Source organism: Trachemys scripta, chromosome 3 (assembly GCF_013100865.1).
Source record: "Trachemys scripta elegans isolate TJP31775 chromosome 3, CAS_Tse_1.0, whole genome shotgun sequence".
NCBI lineage: Eukaryota > Metazoa > Chordata > Testudines > Emydidae > Trachemys > Trachemys scripta.
The window spans coordinates 141,071,817-141,093,717 of record NC_048300.1 but is presented as its reverse complement, the minus strand read 5'-3'; the positions used below and the strand labels follow the sequence as shown (position 1 = coordinate 141,093,717).

Genomic DNA, 21,901 nt, shown 5'->3' with positions numbered 1-21,901 from the left:
TGAGACTTGGGTCCAAGCCATGTCAGTATGGATACAACTCAAGCTGCAGACCTGAATCAGAAGGAATGCAAAGCGCAATATGGACATGTGAGCATGGCTATGAGACTCTCGTCCAGCAATTGTAAACCCAGGCTTATAATGCCCAAAGTCACCAAGGAAGTCTGTGGTGGAGCAGGAACTTGAACATAGGCATCTTAAAGCCTAGGCTACTGCCCTAACCACTGCAGTATCTTTCCTCTTCACCACTTTGGTACATTATATATTCTTTTGCACAACTCCAATAAACAAGGGGCCAGATCTGATACTCTTAATAGCATATTACTCCAGTCAATGGGACACTTACACTGAATAATACTTTACACTATAGAGTAAGGGTATCAGAATTTGGCCCAAACCTATGTCTACAGATTTATATTTTTGGTAGACTATACTAAACCCATACCAAAACCTCCCCCCTCCTCCCCCACTGAATATCTGCCCAGCAATTAATTGTTCATCTTGAATGCTTGCCAATTTTTACTGGTTTTGTACCATGAACTTGTTCACCTCAAAACAAAATGCACTGTATTGTATATACATACCCAGAAGGACACATCTGTGGCCTGCTCCTGCAAACACTAACATGCATGAGCAGTACCACTAAAGTCAACGGGACTACTTGCATGGGAGACTAAAGGACATAGGATGTGACAGATGTATCACTTTTTAAGTTCTCTATAATCCATTTTTTCCTCATTGGCTTTCTGTTGCTTAAATCTCAGAAGAGATCATTCCAAATATCTCTTGTTAATTTTTTTAAGTTGTTTTATTACTTCTCTAAAGTCACAAATATATTTTATAAACATACACACAGGCATATGCACTACGCATTGTATAGTAGTTACTTCTTTGTTTTAATGGTCTGGCTGATCTACCACTTTCCATTAATAATAATAAAAAACTGTTTTCAAAAAATTAAAACACAGACCTTTAACACCCGGAGTGAAATTAAATTAGTTAACTGCTAGGTGAATGAAGCATTAATGAAATGAACAAGAGAATTTTCCCCTTANTTAGTTAACTGCTAGGTGAATGAAGCATTAATGAAATGAACAAGAGAATTTTCCCCTTATGAGGAACATTTATTCAGTGTAATTACATTCCTTTTATTTAAAATCTATACTTATCCAAGTGTAAAATATTACATCATACCAATAACTGCAGAGTATAAGCAAGTACTTAACTGTAAGGATCTTTTTTTTTTTTTCTAACAGACTGAAGACATTGAATCACCTTCACTGTTTGAAGTACTCAAAGAAGTGATGGGGTGGGGGGGAACCCTCCCTTAACCAGCAACTACAGTTCCTAATTCATTTTTCTAACGAATATCCAGCTATCAGAGACTAGCTCCAAGCATTTTCTTGCAAAGTTCATATTCAATGGTGTCAATGAGAAACTTCCACTACTATTTCTCCACAATATATCCTGCTAGCTAGTTTACACATTTGCATCTGTTCTGCACCACTGAAGCCAATGGGAGTTTTGACATTAACTTCAGTAGGGTCAGGTCCTTGGCTAGAATGTGAGGATAATATCACAAAAGTTTTAGGTACATTCCAATAATGCTACACAAACAAAGTAAATCAAAACAACAGGAAGTTAGTGACTGTGGCTATGATTTTCAAACCTAGAAGCCTAAAACTAGACTCCCAAATCTATATCAGAGCACCAAATATGATGCCTACTTTTCAAAACTGCTGACTTCAGTGGGAGCTCTTGGTGCTATGAAACAGAGGCAATTTTTATTTAGGTGACCAAGTATGGATTACATTTTGAAAATATGGGCTATTACAGAGGTTCTCAAACTTTTTTTTGTCGACGGACCCCTTTTCAAATGCAATGTTAATCTCAAACCACCAACTGAGAATCTGATGGACAAAGGTATATGTAGACTTCCTATAAACATGTACTGCTAATAATGCTTTAAGTAAAAGAGCACCAGAGTACTTACAGATGTCAGTGAGATGGGTGTGCCTGCTTCTTACCGCAGAGTCCGTCTATCGTTGGTGTGATTGTTGGCATTTTGAGGACCCCCCCGTGCAACCTCTAAGGACCCCTTGGGGTCCCAGAACCCCAGTTTGAGAACCACTGGGCTATTATATTCAAGGCTGATATGGAAACTCTATTTGAAATGGCTCTTTGAGTCACTTATAACTTATTATGAACTGTGACCTTTTGGGCTGAAAATGTTCATGTTTAGTTTCAATCCAGAAGGGAATGATTTTGGAAATTTTCATAACCTGAGCAATGGCTCAATAGATTTTTATCTCAATGGTGGGGGGAAAAGAGAGTGTATTCCAGCTGCTACATTTTCAAATACTTTTTTCTGCACTTTAACTCCTAAACAGAATAGCTAGACAGTGCCAAACTTGGTTTCTACATAATCCTGTATTAAGAAGGTGTGCTTTGCTTTGCTGAGGAAGCTTGTTTGTGAAATAATAAGATTAGCGTTGTTTGACTATAGCACTCTCACTGGCCGTTCTTCAACTTCAGAAGCGTGTGCCAGGGTATATTTAATCCTTCTATAGCAGTGGTTCTCAACTTATTACATATAATGCGTTGCTTGGGCCACAGGGCAGCGGCAGACCGGACCCCAACCCTGGACACCCGCCGCGCAAAGTCACGCGGCTGCCCAGCGCTCGCGGGGCCAGGCAGCTGTCCTGGCTCCTGCCCCGCAGGGCTGGCCAGCAGCCCTGGACCCCGTGGGGCTGGCTGGCAGCCCCGGACTCCCACCCTGGAACCTTGTACACAGCTGCCCCGGACCCCACCATATGAGGCGGGCAGGCTGCCCCGGAGCTTGTGGGGCCAGATGGGAGCCCTGACCCCAGACTTCTGCCATGTGGAGCGGGCTGGCAGCTCCAACCCCACCATGCTGGGCAGTGGGACAGCCCAGACCCCTGCACACTGACAGCCGGGTTGGACCCCGGCTCACGGGCCGTCCTTTAGCACACAACTGAGTTGGCCGCAGCTGTGTGCTAATTGGGCCACATGCGGGCCGTGGGCTGAGAACCGCTGTTCTATAGGCTAATATTCACTCCTGTGCGGGGGCCAATAAAAGGTTTAGTCACCACTTAAGTCCCACTAAACCCTTATTTTAATCTTGTTCCCCATTAGCTTTAAAAGTATATAAACTGCTGCATAGATGACAGGACAAAGACTTAAGGAGGGTTTAGTTAGGGAGACAGGGTACTGAACATACCTACCCTGTGTCAGTATTTTATGTCCTCCCTCTTCTGTGAGTATATTTTAACTAAATACCAGGAACACAGTAATTGCCACACTGGATCAGGACCATGGTCCATTCAGTCCAGTATCCTGCCTCCAATAGTGGCCAGCTCCAGATTTTTCAGAGGAAGGTTCAAGAACCCTTGAACCCATGTATTAGACAGATGTGGAATAATCTGCCCCCACTTTAGGTCTTCTCCTAATTCCTTTAGTCTGTCTTAACCCTTGAAGCATGGGATTTAATAATGCTTCCAAAATTTATGTTAGCATTAAATTAGCAAACCAAGAGTAAGCAAAGTTATCCACAAAAGTGTTTACTCCCTTTCTGAATCTTAATAAATTGCTGACCCCAATTACATCCTGCGGCAAGGAGTCCCAAAGTAAATTATGTGCTGCGTGAAAAAGCATTCCCTTTCATTGGGTTTCCTCTCCTTTCTAAAGGTAAACAATCCCAGTCTTTTTCCTCTCCCTTCATATGATTTTTTCTATTCCCCTACTCATTTTCATTACTTTTTTATGACTCCCTTCTAGTTCTGCAATACCCTTTTTGAGATGAGTACATGATATTCTAGATGAGGCCATACCACTGTGTGGAAAGTAGAATGACTTTCTTGGCATGAGAGCTTAAAAAGGGCTTGAGAGGTGTACGGGCCTCCAAGCTGCTCCTCTGCATAGAGGTGAGTTTCTCCCATTGTGCTTTCCTTCCTCACAGCACTGTACAAACCATTTATGAATCTTCATGTGCTGTAACTTCAACAGAGTCACCCCGGTAGGAATTTAGGCCAATATGATTATCCTCTGGGAAGTTCACAGGTTTGAAAGATCATTCCAATATACAATGACTGCACAGTCTAATGTAAATAATTCAGTTAAAAATGTACATAGAAGCGTGAGGGCTCTTATCAATATAACAATGGGAAGTACTGCTCATTAGTCTTTTCCTATCTTTAAATCCGCACCTTCTGTCTTTGTTTGATCACCTGCACAATAGTTAATAGTTTTTTACATTAACAGTATAACGGACTTACATAAATGTATTGTAGATGTACATGTTAACCTGGGGATGGATAAATTATGGAAGTAAAAATAGGGATCAGCTGAAGGGGCTCAGTCTTGATGCTTGAAAGAAGAGACATATTGGTCTGAATATGTCTCATCTGATAGCATCTGATTTTTACAGATTTGTGTGATTAGTAATTAACTTAGAGATCACCAGGGCCAGACTCCTCTCCGCTCCAGTGCCTTCTCTCGCCCTAGTTCCTTGTGCCTATGCTGTAATCACCCCAAAGAGCCTACTGCTGGGCCAGGATAGAAGCTGCTGCAGCAACTTTATATGAGGGCTCAGAAGTAGGCTGCACTTCTGAGCTCTGATCCACTTGATAACAGAGAGAGGTGAGGAAAAAGCTTAACTCTGAGGCCTGGTCTGCACTAGGTTGGTTTAACTCCTCGATCGGGGGGGGGGGGGGAGAATTTTAGCAGCATAGTTAAAATCAACCAAAGTCCCTGTGTAGACAGCACTACATCAATGGAATAATTCTTCCATCGAACTTGTTACCACCTCTCGGAGAGGTGGATTACCTAGGCAATCCCTCCTGGGACAATCCCTCCTGTTGGCGTAGGTCGTTTCTACCCTGAAGTGCTAAGCAGCACAGCTATGCCTCTGTAGCATTTTAAGTGTAGACAAGCCCTGAGTTTTCTAAGTTTTGCACAATAAGTCTCAGCATTGAGGCTTCATTCACTAATTCCTGCATGATCTAAAAAATAAAAAGGAGTCATAAAAAATGGAAACTAGGACAGATTACAAAGGATAAATATAGGCAAACAACACAGGAATGCAGGGGCAAGATTAGAAAGGCAAAGGCAAAAAATGAGCTCAAACTAGCTACAGGAATAAAGGAAAACAAGAAGACTTTTTATCAATACATTAGAAGCAAGAGGAAGACCAAGGACTGGGTAGGCCCACTGCTCAGTGAGGAGTAGCAGGAAACTTGGAAATGGCAGAGATGCTTAATGACTTCTTTGTTTCGGTCTTCACCAAGAAGTCTGAAGGAATGCCTAACATAGTGAATGCCAACGGGAAGGGGTTAGGTTTAGCAGATAAAATAAAAAAAGAACAATCACTTAGAAAAGTTAGATGCCTGCAAGTCACCAGGGCCTGATTAAATGCATCCTAGAATACTCAAGGAGCTAATAGAGGAGGTATCTGAGCCTCTAGCTATTATCTTTGGAAAATCATGGGAGACGGGAGAGATTCCAGAAGACTGGAAAAGGGCAAATATAGTGTCCATCTATAAAAAGGGAAATAAAAACAACCCAGGAAACTACAGACCAGTTAGTTTAACTTCTGTGCCAGTGAAGTTAATGGAGCAAGTAATTAAGGAAATCATCTGCAAACACTTGGAAGGTGGTAAGGTGATAGGGAATAGCCAGCATGGATTTGTAAAGAACAAATCCTGTCAAACCAATCTGATAGCTTTCTTTGATAGGATAACAAGTCTTGTGGATAAGGGAGAAGTGGTGGATGTGGTATACCTAGACTTTAGTAAGGCATTTGATACGATTTCGCATGATATTCTTATCGATAAACTAGGCAAATACAATTTAGATGGGGCTACTATAAGGTGGGTGCATAACTGGCTGGATAACTGCACTCAGAGAGTTGTTATTAATGGTTCTCAATCCTGCTGGAAAGGTATAACAAGTGGGGTTCCGCAGGGGTCTGTTTTTGGACCGGCGCTGTTCAATATCTTCATCAACGACTTAGATATTGGCATAGAAAGTACGCTTATTAAGTTTGCAGATGATACCAAACTGGGAGGGATTGCAACTGCTTTGGAGGACAGGGTCATAATTCAAAATGATCTGAACAAATTGGAGAAATGGTCTGAGGTAAACAGGATGAAGTTTAACAAAGACAAATGCAAAGTGCTCCACTTAGGAAGGAAAAATCAGTTTCACACATACAGAATGGGAAGAGACTGACTAGGAAGGAGTATGGCAGAAAGGGATCTAGGGGTTATAGTGGACCACAAGCTAAATGTGAGTCAACAGTGTGCTGCTGTTGCAAAAAAAGCAAACATGATTCTGGGATGCATTAACAGGTGTGTTGTGAGCAAGACACGAGAAGTCATTCTTCCACTCTACTCTGCGCTGGTTAGGCCTCAGCTGGAGTATTGTGTCCAGTTCTGAGCACCACATTTCAAGAAAGATGTGGAGAAATTGGAGAGGGTCCAGAGAAGAACAACAAGAATGATTAAAGGTCTTGAGAACATGACCTATGAAGGAAGGCTGAAAGAATTGGGTTTGTTTAGTTTGGAAAAGAGAAGACACAGGGGACATGATAACAGTTTTCAGGTATCTAAAAGAGTGTCATAAGGAGGAGGGAGAAAACTTGTTCACCTTAGCCTCTAAGGATAGAACAAGAAGCAATGGGCTTAAACTGCAGCAAGGGAGGTTTAGGGTGGACATTAGGAAAAAGTTCCTAACTGTCAGGGTGGTTAAACACTGGAATAAATTGCCTAGGGAGGTTGTGGAATCTCCATCTCTGGAGATATTTAAGAGTAGGTTAGATAAATGTCTAACAGGGATGGTCTAGACAGTATTTGGTCCTGCCATGAGGGCAGGGGACTGCACTCGATGACCTCTCGAGGTCCCTTCCAGTCCTACAATCTATGAATCTATGCATCTATGAATCTATAATTGGCACATAATATGGACACATTAAGTGGATTTAAAACTGGCTAATTGTTTAGTCTCAATGTAATTAAAATGGGGAATCATTATCAAATGGGTGTTTCTCTAGTGGGGTCCCACAGGGATCAGTTCTTGGCCCTATGCCATTTTTATCATTGACCTGGAAGCAAAACATAAAATCATCACTGACAAAGATTGCAGATGACACAAAAATTGGGGGAGAACAGGTCACCGAGGAGAACAGCCTGTGGAGCAAGTCTCAGATCTTGGGGCAACAGACTTGGGCTAGCGGGGTTCAGGTTTTCATGTCTGAAATATCTGCGTAGATGCTGCGGCTTGGGCTGGAACTCAGGCTTTAACACTAGGGAGGGGTTGGCTTCAGAACGTGAGCTGCAATATCTACACAACTAGTTTGTTGGAAGAAATCCCAGTCTGTTGACCTGAGCTCTGAGATTCGCTGCTGTGGGCTATGTAGACATACATTAATACAGAGCTACCTGGATCACTGGGTAAGCTGGGCGCAAGCAAACAATATGAATTTTAATACGGCCAAAGGTAAATGTAGATATCAAGGAACAAAGAATGTAGGCCATACTTCCAAGATGGGGGACTTCCAAGATGGGGGACTCTCTTGGGAAGCAGTGACTGGAAAAGATTTGGGTGTCATGGTGAATAAGGAATCTTGAGAAGTAAAGGGGTTATTTCACTTCCGTATTTGGCACCGGTGCAACCGCTTCTGGAATAGTGTATCCAGTTCTGATATCCACAACTGAAGAAGGATGTTGATAAATTAGAGAAGGTTCAGAGAAGAGCCAGGAGAATGATTAAAGGACTAGAAAATATGCCTTATAATGATAAACTCAAGGAGCTCAATCTATTTAGCTTGGCAAAGAGAAGGTAAAGGTGTAACTACCAGAGTCCAGAAGTACCTACGAGGGGAACAAATATTTAATAATAGGCTCTTCAGTCTAGCAGACAAAAGTATAACGAGATCCAATGGTTGGAAGTTGAAGCTAGACAAATTCAGACTGGAAATACAGTGTAATTTTTTTTTTACAGTGAGGATAATTAACCATTGGAACGATTTAAGAAGAGTCACGATAGATTCTCCAGCACTGGCAATTTTTAAATCAAGATTGGATTTTTTTCTTTTTAAAGATATGCTCTAGTTCAAACTAGAATTATTTTGGGGAAGTTCTATGGCATGTGGTATACAAGAAGGCAGACTAGATTACTACTGTGATCCCATCTGGCCTTGGAATGTATACATTTTATTTGCTGTTAAATAAGTGTACTAAAAGATCCTGGGTCAAATCCTACGAGTCGATAAAAGTCCCTTTGACTTCAGTGGGACCAGGATATAGCCCACACTTCACAATATGTTGAAGAAGTACACTGTTTTGGGGGCAGGGATGCAAGGAAGGGAAGAGTCACTAAACAGAAATATTTCTAACACAGCAAGTTCTATAACTAATATTTAGCCACATTCTAAGTATCACCTTTAAATAGGAAAACAGCTCCCACTAATGGAATATATCCCCAGGATACCCATAAGGAACAGACATTTGTGATTAATTTAACTAGTCACTAGCTACTGCTCTATAAAAATAGAGCTGAAAATGCATTTACTCTCTGTGACAGTAAAGAATGCAACTTAAAATAAGAAGTTTTTTCTGTTTGTTCAGCAAGTCTCCTATATTAACTTATTTTTAAGAATTAACATTGGTTTCACATTGTTATACAGAAGAAAACATGTTTTCCTTCTCAGCTTTTCTGCCTTTCTTTAAAGGGAAGAGACAAGTACAACTAAACACTGCAAGCATTAAAAGCAAGTTTCTAATTACTGAAACAGAAGAATTGAGTTACATGAGTTTCTGCTTAAAGATATGAAGGAGCTAATCCAGTTGTCCCAGGTGATGTAAGAGGACACATGTCCAAAACCTCTCTATCATAAGCCCCTTTATCTTAGTTTACACCAAGGAAACAAAGTAAAATGGTATATAATAGAAATGAGAAATGCATGTGGACACAGAGCATTGCTGAAAACCTGAGATAGCAACATGAAGGAAAACATGGAGTGGAGTGGTTTATTGGCCATCTTTTTAAAGCTCCTCACTGAACAACATGTAGCCATAGACTGTCTGGAAAGCGATTCAGGAGAAAATAAAAATGTGTTGGCCAAATTATTAAGTTATCTGAAATTCCACAAATAATTATGTTAAATTTTGATTGGATGGAGAATCTCAATATGGAACAAAAAAGGGTATCAGTAGTTTGGAGGACCAACAAGCAAAGAACATTATAACCAACATTAAATTATCAGAATAAAGTATTGGATGATATAGAGAACAAGATTAGGACAAGAGACAACCACTACGACTAAAGGTAAGGTCCAACTGTGTGGAGATGATGATCCCAAAGCTTCTGGAGCCCTATCATTTCCAGCATCACTTCACATAGAGAAGTGCTCTGCGATCTGGTACTGATCCCAGGAGTGGGCCAAGCAGCCAAGACAATTACATGTAGTGTCCATAAGCATGATTAAAGACTACATTCTCAGTTACTTGATTCAATAGGGCAGAATTTTTTTCAGGGTGCAAGGTATTTAAAAAAATACTTGTAGGTAATTTCCTCTCATTTACTTTTCAGGACCAGATTTCAGGTTTTATGTTTCTCCATCAAGGATTGATAGCATCACTATTACTGAAAACAGCATGAGGAATACAGCTCCCTGATCTGTCTTACTTGTTTGTTATTCCTACAAGCATTGGTATCATACAAAACCTGGATTGGGGTCTCAGCAGGTAGAAAAACAGTATCAAATTTGAGTCTACCAAGTGTTTACCGGAAGTTAATATATTAATAAGCTTTTTGGTATTTATTTCCTCTCCAAAAAAAACAAAAATCAGTTCACCTTTAAAGTGTTAGGCTGCTGTTATAAGCAGAGCAAGAGGAAGGAATGTTAACCCAAATGGCCTGACAAAATCCCAACAATTACATCTGTCTGCCCAAAACTATCCCTGCAGTTTCAGTTGGCTATGGTCTTCTTAAACTGCTGCACACTGTTCTATGCACTATTAAATGGATGTCAGGCTTCACCTCCGACAGAGCAGCTTCTCCATTGAGAGTGAATTAATCCTTGTGTATTAGTGGGCTTTGTTAACACTTAACAGCTGTATTGTCCTTTCCTACAGAAAAACCCGCGGAAAAAAAACCCCAAATGCTCACCTGACAGCCTGTAAAATCAATTTGCTATATTGGAATACCTCTGTCTCCTCTCACACTATTACGTATAAGAGCCTTTGTATCAAAGAGTCATTCTATCCTCTCTTTTGATGCTGCTGCTTAAGAAGCTGTTGCATTTATAATTTTCCATTACTGATCACACCAGCATACAATTCAGAGAGGAGGAAATTAGTGCCCAATCCTATTCACAGTGCAGTGTGTGGGAGTTTTGCCATTTACTTCAATGGGAGCAGGAAAAAGCCATTGGTAAGGCAGCTTGGCCATCTCATCTCTTGCATCTTTCTTCAAATCCTTCCCTCTCACTTGTTGGATGGTCAATTCCTTTGTGTATCTCTTTATATATTTACTATCTTTTCCTGATTCCAACTTCATCATCATCTATCAATCGCAGATCAAAGACCAATGATTTAAATGAGGATGATGCGATTAGATGACAAGATTCCTAAAACTGCAATGAATGATGCACTCTGATTTCTGATGGCAGGCAAGTTATATGTATGTCACTGGAGGCATTACGTCAAGGCCATGATAAAAAGCATCACTCCAGATTCATCTTCAACTGACAGTCAAGAACAAAGAGCTTTAATAACCCATCTTTCTTCCACAGTGCACTTCACCATAGCCAAATTGCTATTCTATTTCAGAACTACTACATAGGATACTTGGTTGTTTGCCCCTTTAATTTGTTCATTTCTCCATCTGATTCTTTGAAGACTTGTCATTACCACTTCACTCTCCTTCAGATGGTGAGGTCTCGAACTCCTCTGAATGTCTTGTCAAGCTGCCTTGCTTGCCAATACAACTCTGGAGTTGAGCAGCAACTTCTTTTCACCAAGTCACATTTCTCAAGGTCTTTGTAATCTACTATAAAATTTGCCCCATTATGAACTATAGCTACAATTTGATACAGTTGAATACCTGTATTTTCAAAGCATCTTTTACTTTATTCAAAAACACTATAATGAATACATCTCTTTTCCATATATTCTAGAACACCCTGACTCTTAAAGGAAGCAAACAGCAATATAGTAGTGTAAGCTTCTGTAATAACTATCAGCCACACAGCACATATCAAGTATGAAATATTAAGGAGAAGCCTTCATTATGGAGTCATTGCTTTATAATTTAAGAATGACTCATTACTCCCCATTAAATTTATGGCTGAATAGCTTGTTATATATGGATCCATGTCAGATCTCTGTGCAGTGTTGGCTGACAGATTGTAAAATACCCCTCACTTAATCAATCAATGAACTTTCCAGAGCTAAAACTAAATACCACATTGCTTCACAGAATTATAGACATGTAGGGCTAGAAGGGACCTCAAAAGATCATGTAGTCCAGCCCCCTGTGCTGAAGCAGGACCAAGTATGCCTTGGTGTGATGGGGTATACAAACTCCACACTGGGCCTGAAGGGATTAAAAGGCAATGCTGGGTCCAGGTAGCCCTGCCCCTCTGGGCCTACCAATCATGCACTGGCTGGAGGAGCCGGTTAAAAGGGAGCTCAGCAGCTCAGGCAAAGGGTCGGTGGACAGGCTGCAGGGGGGGGAAGGTCCTTCTCTGGGAAGCCAGACAGAAGGTTGAGTCTGAGAGGGGACCATAGAATGGGTAATGCCTCCTGGCAGCGCTTTTACCAATCACCACCCCTTTTGAGAACCAGCAGATCCTGCAAGGCCCCACTCCTTTGGACTCTCGTTTCTTGAGACTGTTTGGACTAAGGGACCTATAGGTGGGAAGTAGCCCAGGGCACCGAACATGGACTTGCTGCAAGGAGGACTCTGCCAGTGTTGTTTTTCACTGAGCCAGGACCCTACCACTCCCTTTTAAAGGTCAAAGCCCAGATGTGGGTGGAAAGTTGAAGATTCCCAGCTTAAGGTCACGAACAGGCACCTCTACTGCCCTGACAGAGGGGCAAGAGGCCAGAAACTGGCTGCATTAACCACTAAACTGCCTGGCCCTCCAAGTCCCCTATCACACTTGGTTTAGATATCTTTTAATCCCTTAATTTAAAATCACCTGAAGTGTGAAAGTGAAGTTTTGTCTGTACAAATATTTGTGGGAAATGATACCAATATTCTTTGAAAAGTAGATTCTATGCTTTGTCCAGATAAGACAGTTTCTTTGCAGTAGATCACAAAATTCTGCAACTAGCAGCAGCCTGAGGTTGTGATGATGAAGCTATGCTAATGGTGTCTATGTTAAACTCCATACAGACAGAATGGCAGAGAGCTAAATATACCTTTATGGAGAGTTCCTTTCTCACTGTTTCAAACAGGATAATGAATAGTTAACACAATAGAGACCCAGAGATGTTGAAAAGTTCCCTAGAATCTCTGATATGGAGACTCTTATTTTATTTATTCAGACTTAAAAATATAATATGGAGAATTGACTGAACTGTTTCCAACACACATACGAGCACGTGACAATTACCATTTGCCCATGACTTTGGTGAATGGTGATGGACGATAGAAAACTAAATGGTGCCTACCATATTGTAATACAAATGCTAAATAATTAGGATATAACAACTACCTGCACAGGTTCTGAAATGTGGGGGTAATGACTAACAATTAGAATAGGATAGACTAGGATAGGAAAATGAATACAAAACTATACCAGATGTGGCACTTAGTTTCTTTGTAGCTCTAACATCATTTGTTATTGTGCATCAGGTATCACAAACTCTAATCAAACTAATCCACTCCGGATTTTCACAACCAAACCTATACTATTCTTGTCTAAAGAACATTGGAAGATGTCACCAGATGACAAAGTTACACTTAATCTTCCAAATTCTTTTTCTTAGCGTGCAAGCAAATATTCAGTCTTGTGACGACATGCTGTGTGTTGTTATACAAGATTCTGGGTAAAAGGAGTAGGGTGGAGAGAGTTGGAGAGTTTACTGAACTAGGCAGGGGAAGTGGGAGAGTGTGCAGTCTGCCTTGGTCTCTGGGGTTAATTCTTTGCTCCGTGGGAACCAGGCACTTGTGTTTGGCTTAGATTTCTGAAAAAAGGGGATTGCTTGTGTGTTTTTGGTAACCACCTCTTCTCCAGGACGTGTGTAAATAAAACAAGTTCTATTTAGAATATACCCAGACTCTGTGTCACTGATTTCTCCTCCTCTGCAAAGCTGACCTGCAAGGCAATGGACATCTGGTACTACTCAGCAAGGGGTGACACTATAATTTGGTTCCTGATTCTGGATCCCAGTTTAGGATTTTATTGCTGCTTTCTGGACCCTGATTCACCATTATCATCATCTCAAGTAATTACAAGAAATGGGCTTAGCCAACTGGGAACATGGCGGGCTTTAGCCACCACAAAAATTGAGGATTTGCATTAATAAAGCCAGAAAAGCACTGAGCTTGGAACAGAAGCTTGTTCATCTCACTTAAAATGGACAAATTTAGTCACGTACAAAGCAATTCATTAAAGCTATATTCAACAACTTATTTTTTTTAACTCTTGCCCCTTCCCCCCAAATATAAAGTTGTGTATGCCCCTGGAAAAATATGTCTTACATACAAAGTACAGTCACACATTAAAAAAAACCTGATGGATGGCTCTAACAGTTGCTCAAATAAATGTTATGGTAAACTACAGAAATATCACAGTTTGAGTGATGATTTAATACAATCAACTTAATAAAGTATGATAAAATGGCAGAGGCACAAAAAATAGCATCATAATCTCTTAATTGAACCTGGAAACCTCTCTCAATCTTCATAGAAATATTTAAAGTAGTATAATTCTTCCAGTATTGCTTGTTATTTCCAGTGGTGGCTGGTCATCATATTACCACTTCTTTTCTATTTATTCTGAAGTGTTTTTATGCAGTACAACAACATTTTTTTTTTTTTTTAAGAAGAGTAGCCTTTGTACTTATACTAAACTGATACTTGCATGAAAGATATAAAAGTGAGGTAATGATACAGCATACATCACCATAAATGAGAATTAATCAAACTTAAAAAGAGAGTACACAAGTGTTATCTAAATCCTCACAATAAAGAATTTATTTGCAGATGTAATGCAGGAGAGATTTGGGTTTTTTGTTTGTTTTAGATCATTCACCACAGGAAATATGGTGGTTTTAGAGGGAACAATAATATGGTTTCAGACAAGATTAAGTCTTACATCATCCCCTTTAATACTGATACCTTGGCAGAATTAGCTGAAACCAGCAAAAATTACTACAGCAGGGGCTTCCATGCTGGGCTCTTATAGTCAAAATAATCTTCTTGGAGCAGCCAAAAGAGACTGGCACTAATGTTATTGTGATTTCTCACTTTAAGAGCGATTTTAGCAAAACTAAAAAATACAGTCACTCCAAAGAAACAAAACTGAACATATGTATATCAGTGAAGCTATGTTCTGTGTATTAATGCAGTTTCTCTACTTGATTATCAACACTGGTTGAGAATTTCAAAGCACCTATGCAGTCTAGGAGATTTAGAAATGGAAATTAATGGAAGGTCTTTAAATCCCCTAGATAGTTTTGAAAATCTGAACCATTTTCTGTAAATGAATCAAAGGGTATGGATCCAGATGTTTGCAAAATATAAACACCCACAAGTACATACATAATAGAAAACATCTCCATTCCATTTTATGGCAGACCCCATGCCTCAGTAGCCATTGGTAGGAACTGCCAATTTTTAAAACTATTTTTTTTAAACAAGAGGTGTAAGATATGTATAATCTACTTCATTTTCCTTTCTGGTATGGGTGGGTAGGAGACCCATTTTTAAAGTTAATTTCTCTCCCCAGTCTTCATCCTTCCCTACCTCACTGCCTGTCAATTACCTTGAGCAGCAGTAGCAACAATATCTTCTTTCCCTGCTTCTAATGTCGTTTCCAAAAATGTTCCAAGGCAGCAGCAGAGTCAATCTTACAAGAGTATGGATTAGTTCACTTCTGCTGCTCAGATTGCTCAGGGGGAGCAGGAAGAGTGAAACTGACCACATCCTTCAAAGGTTTACTCTACTATTGCTCCAGAAATGACTGGAAGTAGTAATAGAAGTATCCACACATGTCCTCTCAAAGAAATTTTATTATTTGTGGGAGAATGTGCAAGTACTTTTTACAAACTTCAGGTGATGGGAAACCTCTAATATATCAAGGCATGCACTTCAATTCAGCCCCTGTTGTGCATATACATTGCAGAACATAGTAATTCTGTATCTGTATCCATTCTGTAATAATTACTGCACAAAATGGAGTTATCAAGCTATAATGAATGAACTTAAAAATTCTGATGTTCCCTAAGTAACTGGTTTTTTGATCTACCAAATGTTATCGTGCATCAAATTACGAATAAAGAGCACTAAATATTTCCCTATCAACAGATAATTCAAAATAGTTACAGGTTTAAAACAATAAATAGATTCAAAGATTTTTTTTTAAGGATGGGAACCATTATAATCACTTAGTCCAACCTCCTGCATGACCACAGAATTTCAGCCAGTAATTCCTGCATCCAGCCCATAGTTTATGGTTGAGCTTGAGCATATATTTTAGAAAGACATACAATCTTGATGTAAAGACTTCAAGTGATGGAGAATCCACCACATTATTTGATAAATTTTTAAAATAGGAATTTATTCACAAGCACACACTGCTGGCTGAACCTTAACTATAGAGGCAGCATTATGCTAAATAATGCAACAACAAGGTGAAACTGATCCTTTTGTACCATCAGCTAATTTCTCTGGTCAGAAAGGGCTTGTGCAGCTACAAACTTTCACTGACACTGGATTAAACAGAAAAGAAACTCTAGAATTGTAGCAAATGAAATGCTGACATTGCTCTATAGTCCTTAAAACACAACTTTCTCTCAAATTCATGCAACTGTAAAAAATAAATACAAAACTGCAATCTTTTAACTCCCAGAATCACTGTTACAGTCTAGGGCCATAAGAGCCAATGCTTGGTACAGAAGCCTGTTTTTTCACAATAACAAGATGGAGAGAAATATGCTAAACAACCCCATATATCATCATAAGAATTCAGTATATAAGACATTTTCTGTTCAGTGTGCTTGAATTCAAAGAAAGGCAAGATACGTTAGCAAAACATAACAGATTACTTGTCACTTTAAAGCCATCTCCCAGCATTAACTGCTTTTTGCTGTATGTACAAACATACTAACATCTTTGACCAGCTTTTATGCTCAGAAGTAACAGATGAACAGTTCAATAACAAAGTAGATGATGGGTCAAATGGGTGTTAGCTATGGGCACTTACAAGTTTTACAAACAACATATGAAGAGAAGTTCAGCCAGATAGTAAAGCAAAGAACTGTCAGCTTCTGAGGGAAGAGAGTCAGAAAGATCAAGAGTATAGTGAGCTAAAGCAATTTTCTGAACAATGTAAATGCGCCCAATAAAGGAGGGCAAAATAAGGCTCAGTGCAAACACAGGATAGGAAACTTTACTCATAACCTTCTGAGTTTTATTCCAACAGGCAGGTCCTCCTCAGCTCTTCATAAATCCCCTTTGTACTGCTCCAGAGGAATCCACAGTTGGCTCAGTGAGCCCTAGAGCACCTGCCACAGGCCCCCTTGGTGGAGGAGATGGGCCACGGGGGTTGTCAGGGACAGAAATCAATGTTCTCCAATAATCCTGGTTGATGAAGGGGCTCCTTGGAAGCAATTATCTACTAGCGCAAATTAGAGCAGCCCCGGTTGCTGGACTAGGTGAGCCAATGTTTGACTTTTTCCTCTTTATTCCTGCCACGCACTTGTCTTCCTATGTCAGCTACAGACAACAAAGAATTTCAGTGCCGTTTCACAAGAACGAAGAAGATACAACCCCCCAAAACTGGTCAAGAATTGATGTTCTGCTCTCATGCAAATAGACAATGTGGAAACTTGTTGTAGTGTATATACTTGATCAGTAAATTCAGACAGCTAGTGTTATGATGCCTTCTGGTGCATTCCTGTCACATGCTACTTCAGTGATACAAACCATATTGAAATGTTTTCACAGGGTCATACCCGAATGAAAAAATATTTTAAATATTATGTTACTAAGCAGTGTTAAAGCAAGCAATAGCACACTGCTAGAAAACAGAAGGCAATTTATAGTGAGCACAGATATGAAGACCACTAAGCTGGCCCCAGAGAGCACTTTTAGAGCACAAGGCAGAACAGTTTATTACTGAGATTATTAGCAATTAAGCGTATTTCCTTTGCGTGCCTTTTTATACCCCAGACATAAGCCAATCCATACTTATGCCAATCAACAGATTTATACTGTCTTCAACATTGCATTGTAACACAGAAAAGATTCTATGTAAGAATCCACATTGTTTACACAAAAATTGGCCTCTGTTAGCACTGGGATATGGAAAGGATTACTCTTTGTCTATTACATCCCAAAGCTGATCACTCCTATGCTACAGATGAAATCAGGTGCTAAGTTATGCCTTGTCTAGGTCATCAGTTAGGGATTCAGAACTACCTACTGCATATTTTTTCTAAATCTACAGCAGAAACATACATGTATGTTCTGTGAAGAAAAATACTCTACTGAATAAAACATTGGCTTTCTACTTGGGATGGCTATATCAGTTGAAACACCAAATGTTGAGACAAGAAGAAACCTTTCCAGGTTCTTTTTGGCCCAATTCCAAAAATATAAGATATATCTACTTTTTTTAAAAAATCTGCTCAAAATACTTTTGTAGACTGCTGACAATTATATGTTAAAGGTGCACTGCAAAGGAAAACATATATTAGGGATAGCTCAGTGGTTTGAGCATTGGCCTGTTAAACCCAAGGTTGTGAGTTCAATCCTTGAGGGGGCCATTTAGGGAACTGGGGTAAAAATCTGTCTGGGGATTGGTCCTGCTTTGAGCAAGGGGTTGGACTAGATGACCTCCTAAGGTCCCTTCCAACCTTGATACTCTATGACTCTTAATGACATTTAAAGTATGATGTCTTGTTTAACAAAATAACCAACTTTTTTCCACGCTGTGTTTAATACTCAACATCCTTTTCCCCCTCATTCGGGTCATCGGGTACTTCACCTAGTGTGATATCACTATTCAAGACTCCTGCACACCTTGTCAGATTTTTTCCATGAAAGGTATGGAAGAAAGGATATAATATTCCTGATATCGTGGTGCAGAAGATGAACAACAACAAGCAAAATCAGAAAAATCTTTCTGAAAAATAAGTCTGAGGCAGAATTCGTCCATTTTAAAGAAGCAGCTGACAGCTGACACAGGAAGGCAAGCAAAAAGCATAGACAAATGGCATCTTTAGCATGAAGGACTATTCTTAACCCTATCATTAGAACAACAAAATGCATCTGCATTTTCATTAGATTTACACACAAAGTAAGGTTTCAACAATTTACTACCACTTTAACAATTTACTTTCAGTGCTCAAATTGGCAAAAGCTTCGAACTAAGCATGTGAACAGCCCCACTGAAGTTAGCCACATCTGAATGCTTCACTGGATCAGGACATAAAATTAACAAATAAGGACTCTAGAAAAAAAACGTTTCTCATGTGCACAGTCATATTTGGAAAATGAGTTTACAAATAGAACACCTACAACTAAAAGAATTCAACTGGCACCTCAGGAAAGAACCTTCTCTACCTCCAGAAGCTATAGTGAACTTTGGCAAAGCGAGTATAGCATATGCCAAGGCTCTGATCCTGCAAAGAAACTAACTTTCTGTTAGTCTCAAAGGTGCCACAGGACCCTCTGTTGCTTTTTACAGATTCACACTAACACGGCTACCCCTCTGATACTTGCAAAGAGACATGCACTTGTGCCAGTGCTAAGTACCAGTGAAATCAATGGGGCCCAAATTAACCACATCAGTCACTGAAATCAACAGGGCTTTACAGAAGCACGAGGATTCTTCACAGATTAATGGTACAAATTAACACCACTAGCTACTTTTTAAGGGCCAAGTCCTGTAAACGTGAGTAACTTCACTCACAAGGGTAATCCGATTGAAGTTAATGGGACTAGTCATATGAAAGCAGGTATTCATGTGTTTTTTTTTCAGGTGTAGGCCCTAACCTTCTGTCTACAAAAGGGGTAAGATATTTCTTGAATTTACTGATCCATCTCTCTCTGCGTTTGCTAATCATTTTTCCGTTACCATCTATATCCAGATAAAACCAAAGATACCTCCCACTACAGAATCTCAAACACTACACAGAGAAACAGTGCAAGGTGTATCCCATCAGCATACAAAAACAGACTTTCATTCAAACTATTTCTTAATCCCAAATAAAACTGGGAAGATTTTACCCCATATTATGGGCAGTAAACAAGTTATATGAATGGGCACTATTTAACAGGCAACCCAGATTGTTCAACTGCATCAGTGGCTGCATCAATCTATTAAAAAAAAAATTAAATTTTGCAATATCATTCCACCAGCACATAGAAGATTCCTCAGTTTTATGATCCAAAAAAAGCACAATTCAATAACAGTTCTGACCTTGGGTATAAAAACACCGTTCTGAAAAAACAGCAATAACTGCTGTTCACTTGAGAGTTAAAAAGATTACAGACCCCCTTTTCAAGTTCACAGAGGGTAGATGATAAGCCAAATAAAAAATTGCATGTTTAGTTATTTCACAACTCAGTGGGCCAGATCCTCAGATGGTATATATCAATATAACTCCATTACAGTCAATAAAGATATACCACTTTACATCAGCTGAGGTTCTGGCCCAAATATTTCTTTTATGGGCATTTCTTTTCATTTACTTATTCTGACCTTAACAACGGTAAACACAATTAGAAAGAAATCTTAGTTTAATAGAAATATAGTTTACATAAATAACCTAAAATTGCATTCTATAATTTAAGTAAACTCCCAAATCAGACATAGATTTAGATACATTTATTGACCTAAACCAATCAACTGTTGATTCATATAACTGACGGACTGAGTCAAGGATAGACAAAGAATATTTTAAAGGAGGCTGAATTAATACATTTTATTATGAGTTAAAATGACTATATATTTCCTTTGTAAACTGTACATGCTCATTCATAAAGATAAAAATTATACAAATTCCTTTCACATTTTATGTTATATTATTTTCTCTTCAATAATTACTTCAGTAGAAATGTTAAAAGCCCCTTTCTTTCACTGGAGAGGGTTTGGTGCTGTTGAACAGTAATCTACAATAGGACAGATTGTAACCATTTCTCTGCCATGCACACACACTGACTTGCATGAGTGATCCCATTATTCAAGGGAATGATCACCCAGGGAAGTAAAGGTTCATAATCTGATTCTTTATTATTACCACAATTACTTGAATTTTCTTTTTTATAAGGGCTTTGACATATTGCTGTGTTTTAATGGAGTTGTGCTTTAATTGTTCTACCTATTCACGCTTCTCCTTTTTAAAAAGTCATTGGTGGCATTTATTTAAACATGCTCTTCAGCTTGGACAGTTTAAAAATCTGCTATACCTTCCCACCTTGGGCTAAATATTAAAATTCTGGGGAAAACTGCATACTAACAAAATAGATTCTTCATTACTGTATTTAGTATTATAACTATCTATGCAGCCTCAACTGATATGCCTTTAATTTGGAGGGTCTTATGCGTCTCCAGAGGGCCTGCTCTTTCCTACGGATAACACATCTATATTGGATGAAAAACAGTTCATTACCTGGAAGGCGTTCATGCAGCGTAGTGAGGGTGGCAGACAAGCATTACTCAAACTCAGTATCAACAACAATTCCAAGCAGGTTTTTGATGGAAATGTTAAAGGATGAACCCCAATATCATTTTCCCATTCATCAGCAAGGCTGGAAAGTAACAAGAAATCCTGTTAATTAATTCATGTAAAGTTAATTCACGTAAAATACACAGTGCACACACGGTTCAAACAAACGCTAAAAAAAAACTGTGCTGTTTTCTATACCCTAATAGTTCTACTTCATGTACACTGTCCTTTAGGAGTCACAGGCCAATGTATTTTCCTTACAAGGTTGGTAAATGTGAGAGGTATTTTGCTATTATCACCAATTTTACAAAAAAGATACATAATGAGACAAGACATTTAGCACCCATCAGAACAATTCATTTTTACATTTGTAATTCTAAGTTTTAACAATATTCTGAATCAGATCTCAACTGTCACTGTTAATTTCCTATCATACAGTACTTTTGCATATACAATATTGCAAAGAACAACTAGTGTATTATTATTAATCCTTTTTATTTTTATCCAGTAGCAAAACTGTCACTTATCACTGATGAAAAGGTAGGCGGGCAGAGACTCTGATGCCAATTGATTTTTATAGTATAGCAATGGAACAAATCTACACCAACCAAAATCAACCCTAGTTTACTTTACATGGCTTTCTGGTTTGAATATAAAATGCACTGAAATTCTCAGAGCTAATCACACTCAAGCACAGAAACAGCAGACCAACATAACTTTTTTTTGGTAAATATTTTTGCCAATTTATGCTGAGGAATAACAGATTGTTTCAGCAAAATCAACTCAGAATGTCAGCACAACCAGTTTGCAAACGCATGTTAAGCTAGACTTCCTTTTCTTCCATGTAAGAATTGTCAGATCAGATTAATGGTTCATTCAGTCCAATAATCTCTCTCACAGTGGCCAGTATGATGCTTGACAGCAAACTGCAGTTACAGATTTAAATACATATTTTTATTAGCAGGTCAGCCACTTCA

The 21,901-nt window shown here is 39.1% G+C and overlaps 1 protein-coding gene across 1 annotated transcript in view; it reads right to left on the bottom strand.

The window, feature by feature from the left end:
• UBE3D (ubiquitin protein ligase E3D) overlaps positions 1-21,901 on the bottom strand; it is a 110,403-nt gene that overhangs the window by 25,180 nt on the left and 63,322 nt on the right. The window contains exon 9 of the mRNA XM_034766140.1: positions 20,868-21,006. Within this exon, the coding sequence (XP_034622031.1) occupies positions 20,868-21,006 (139 nt within the window). The remainder of the gene's footprint in view (positions 1-20,867; positions 21,007-21,901) is intronic.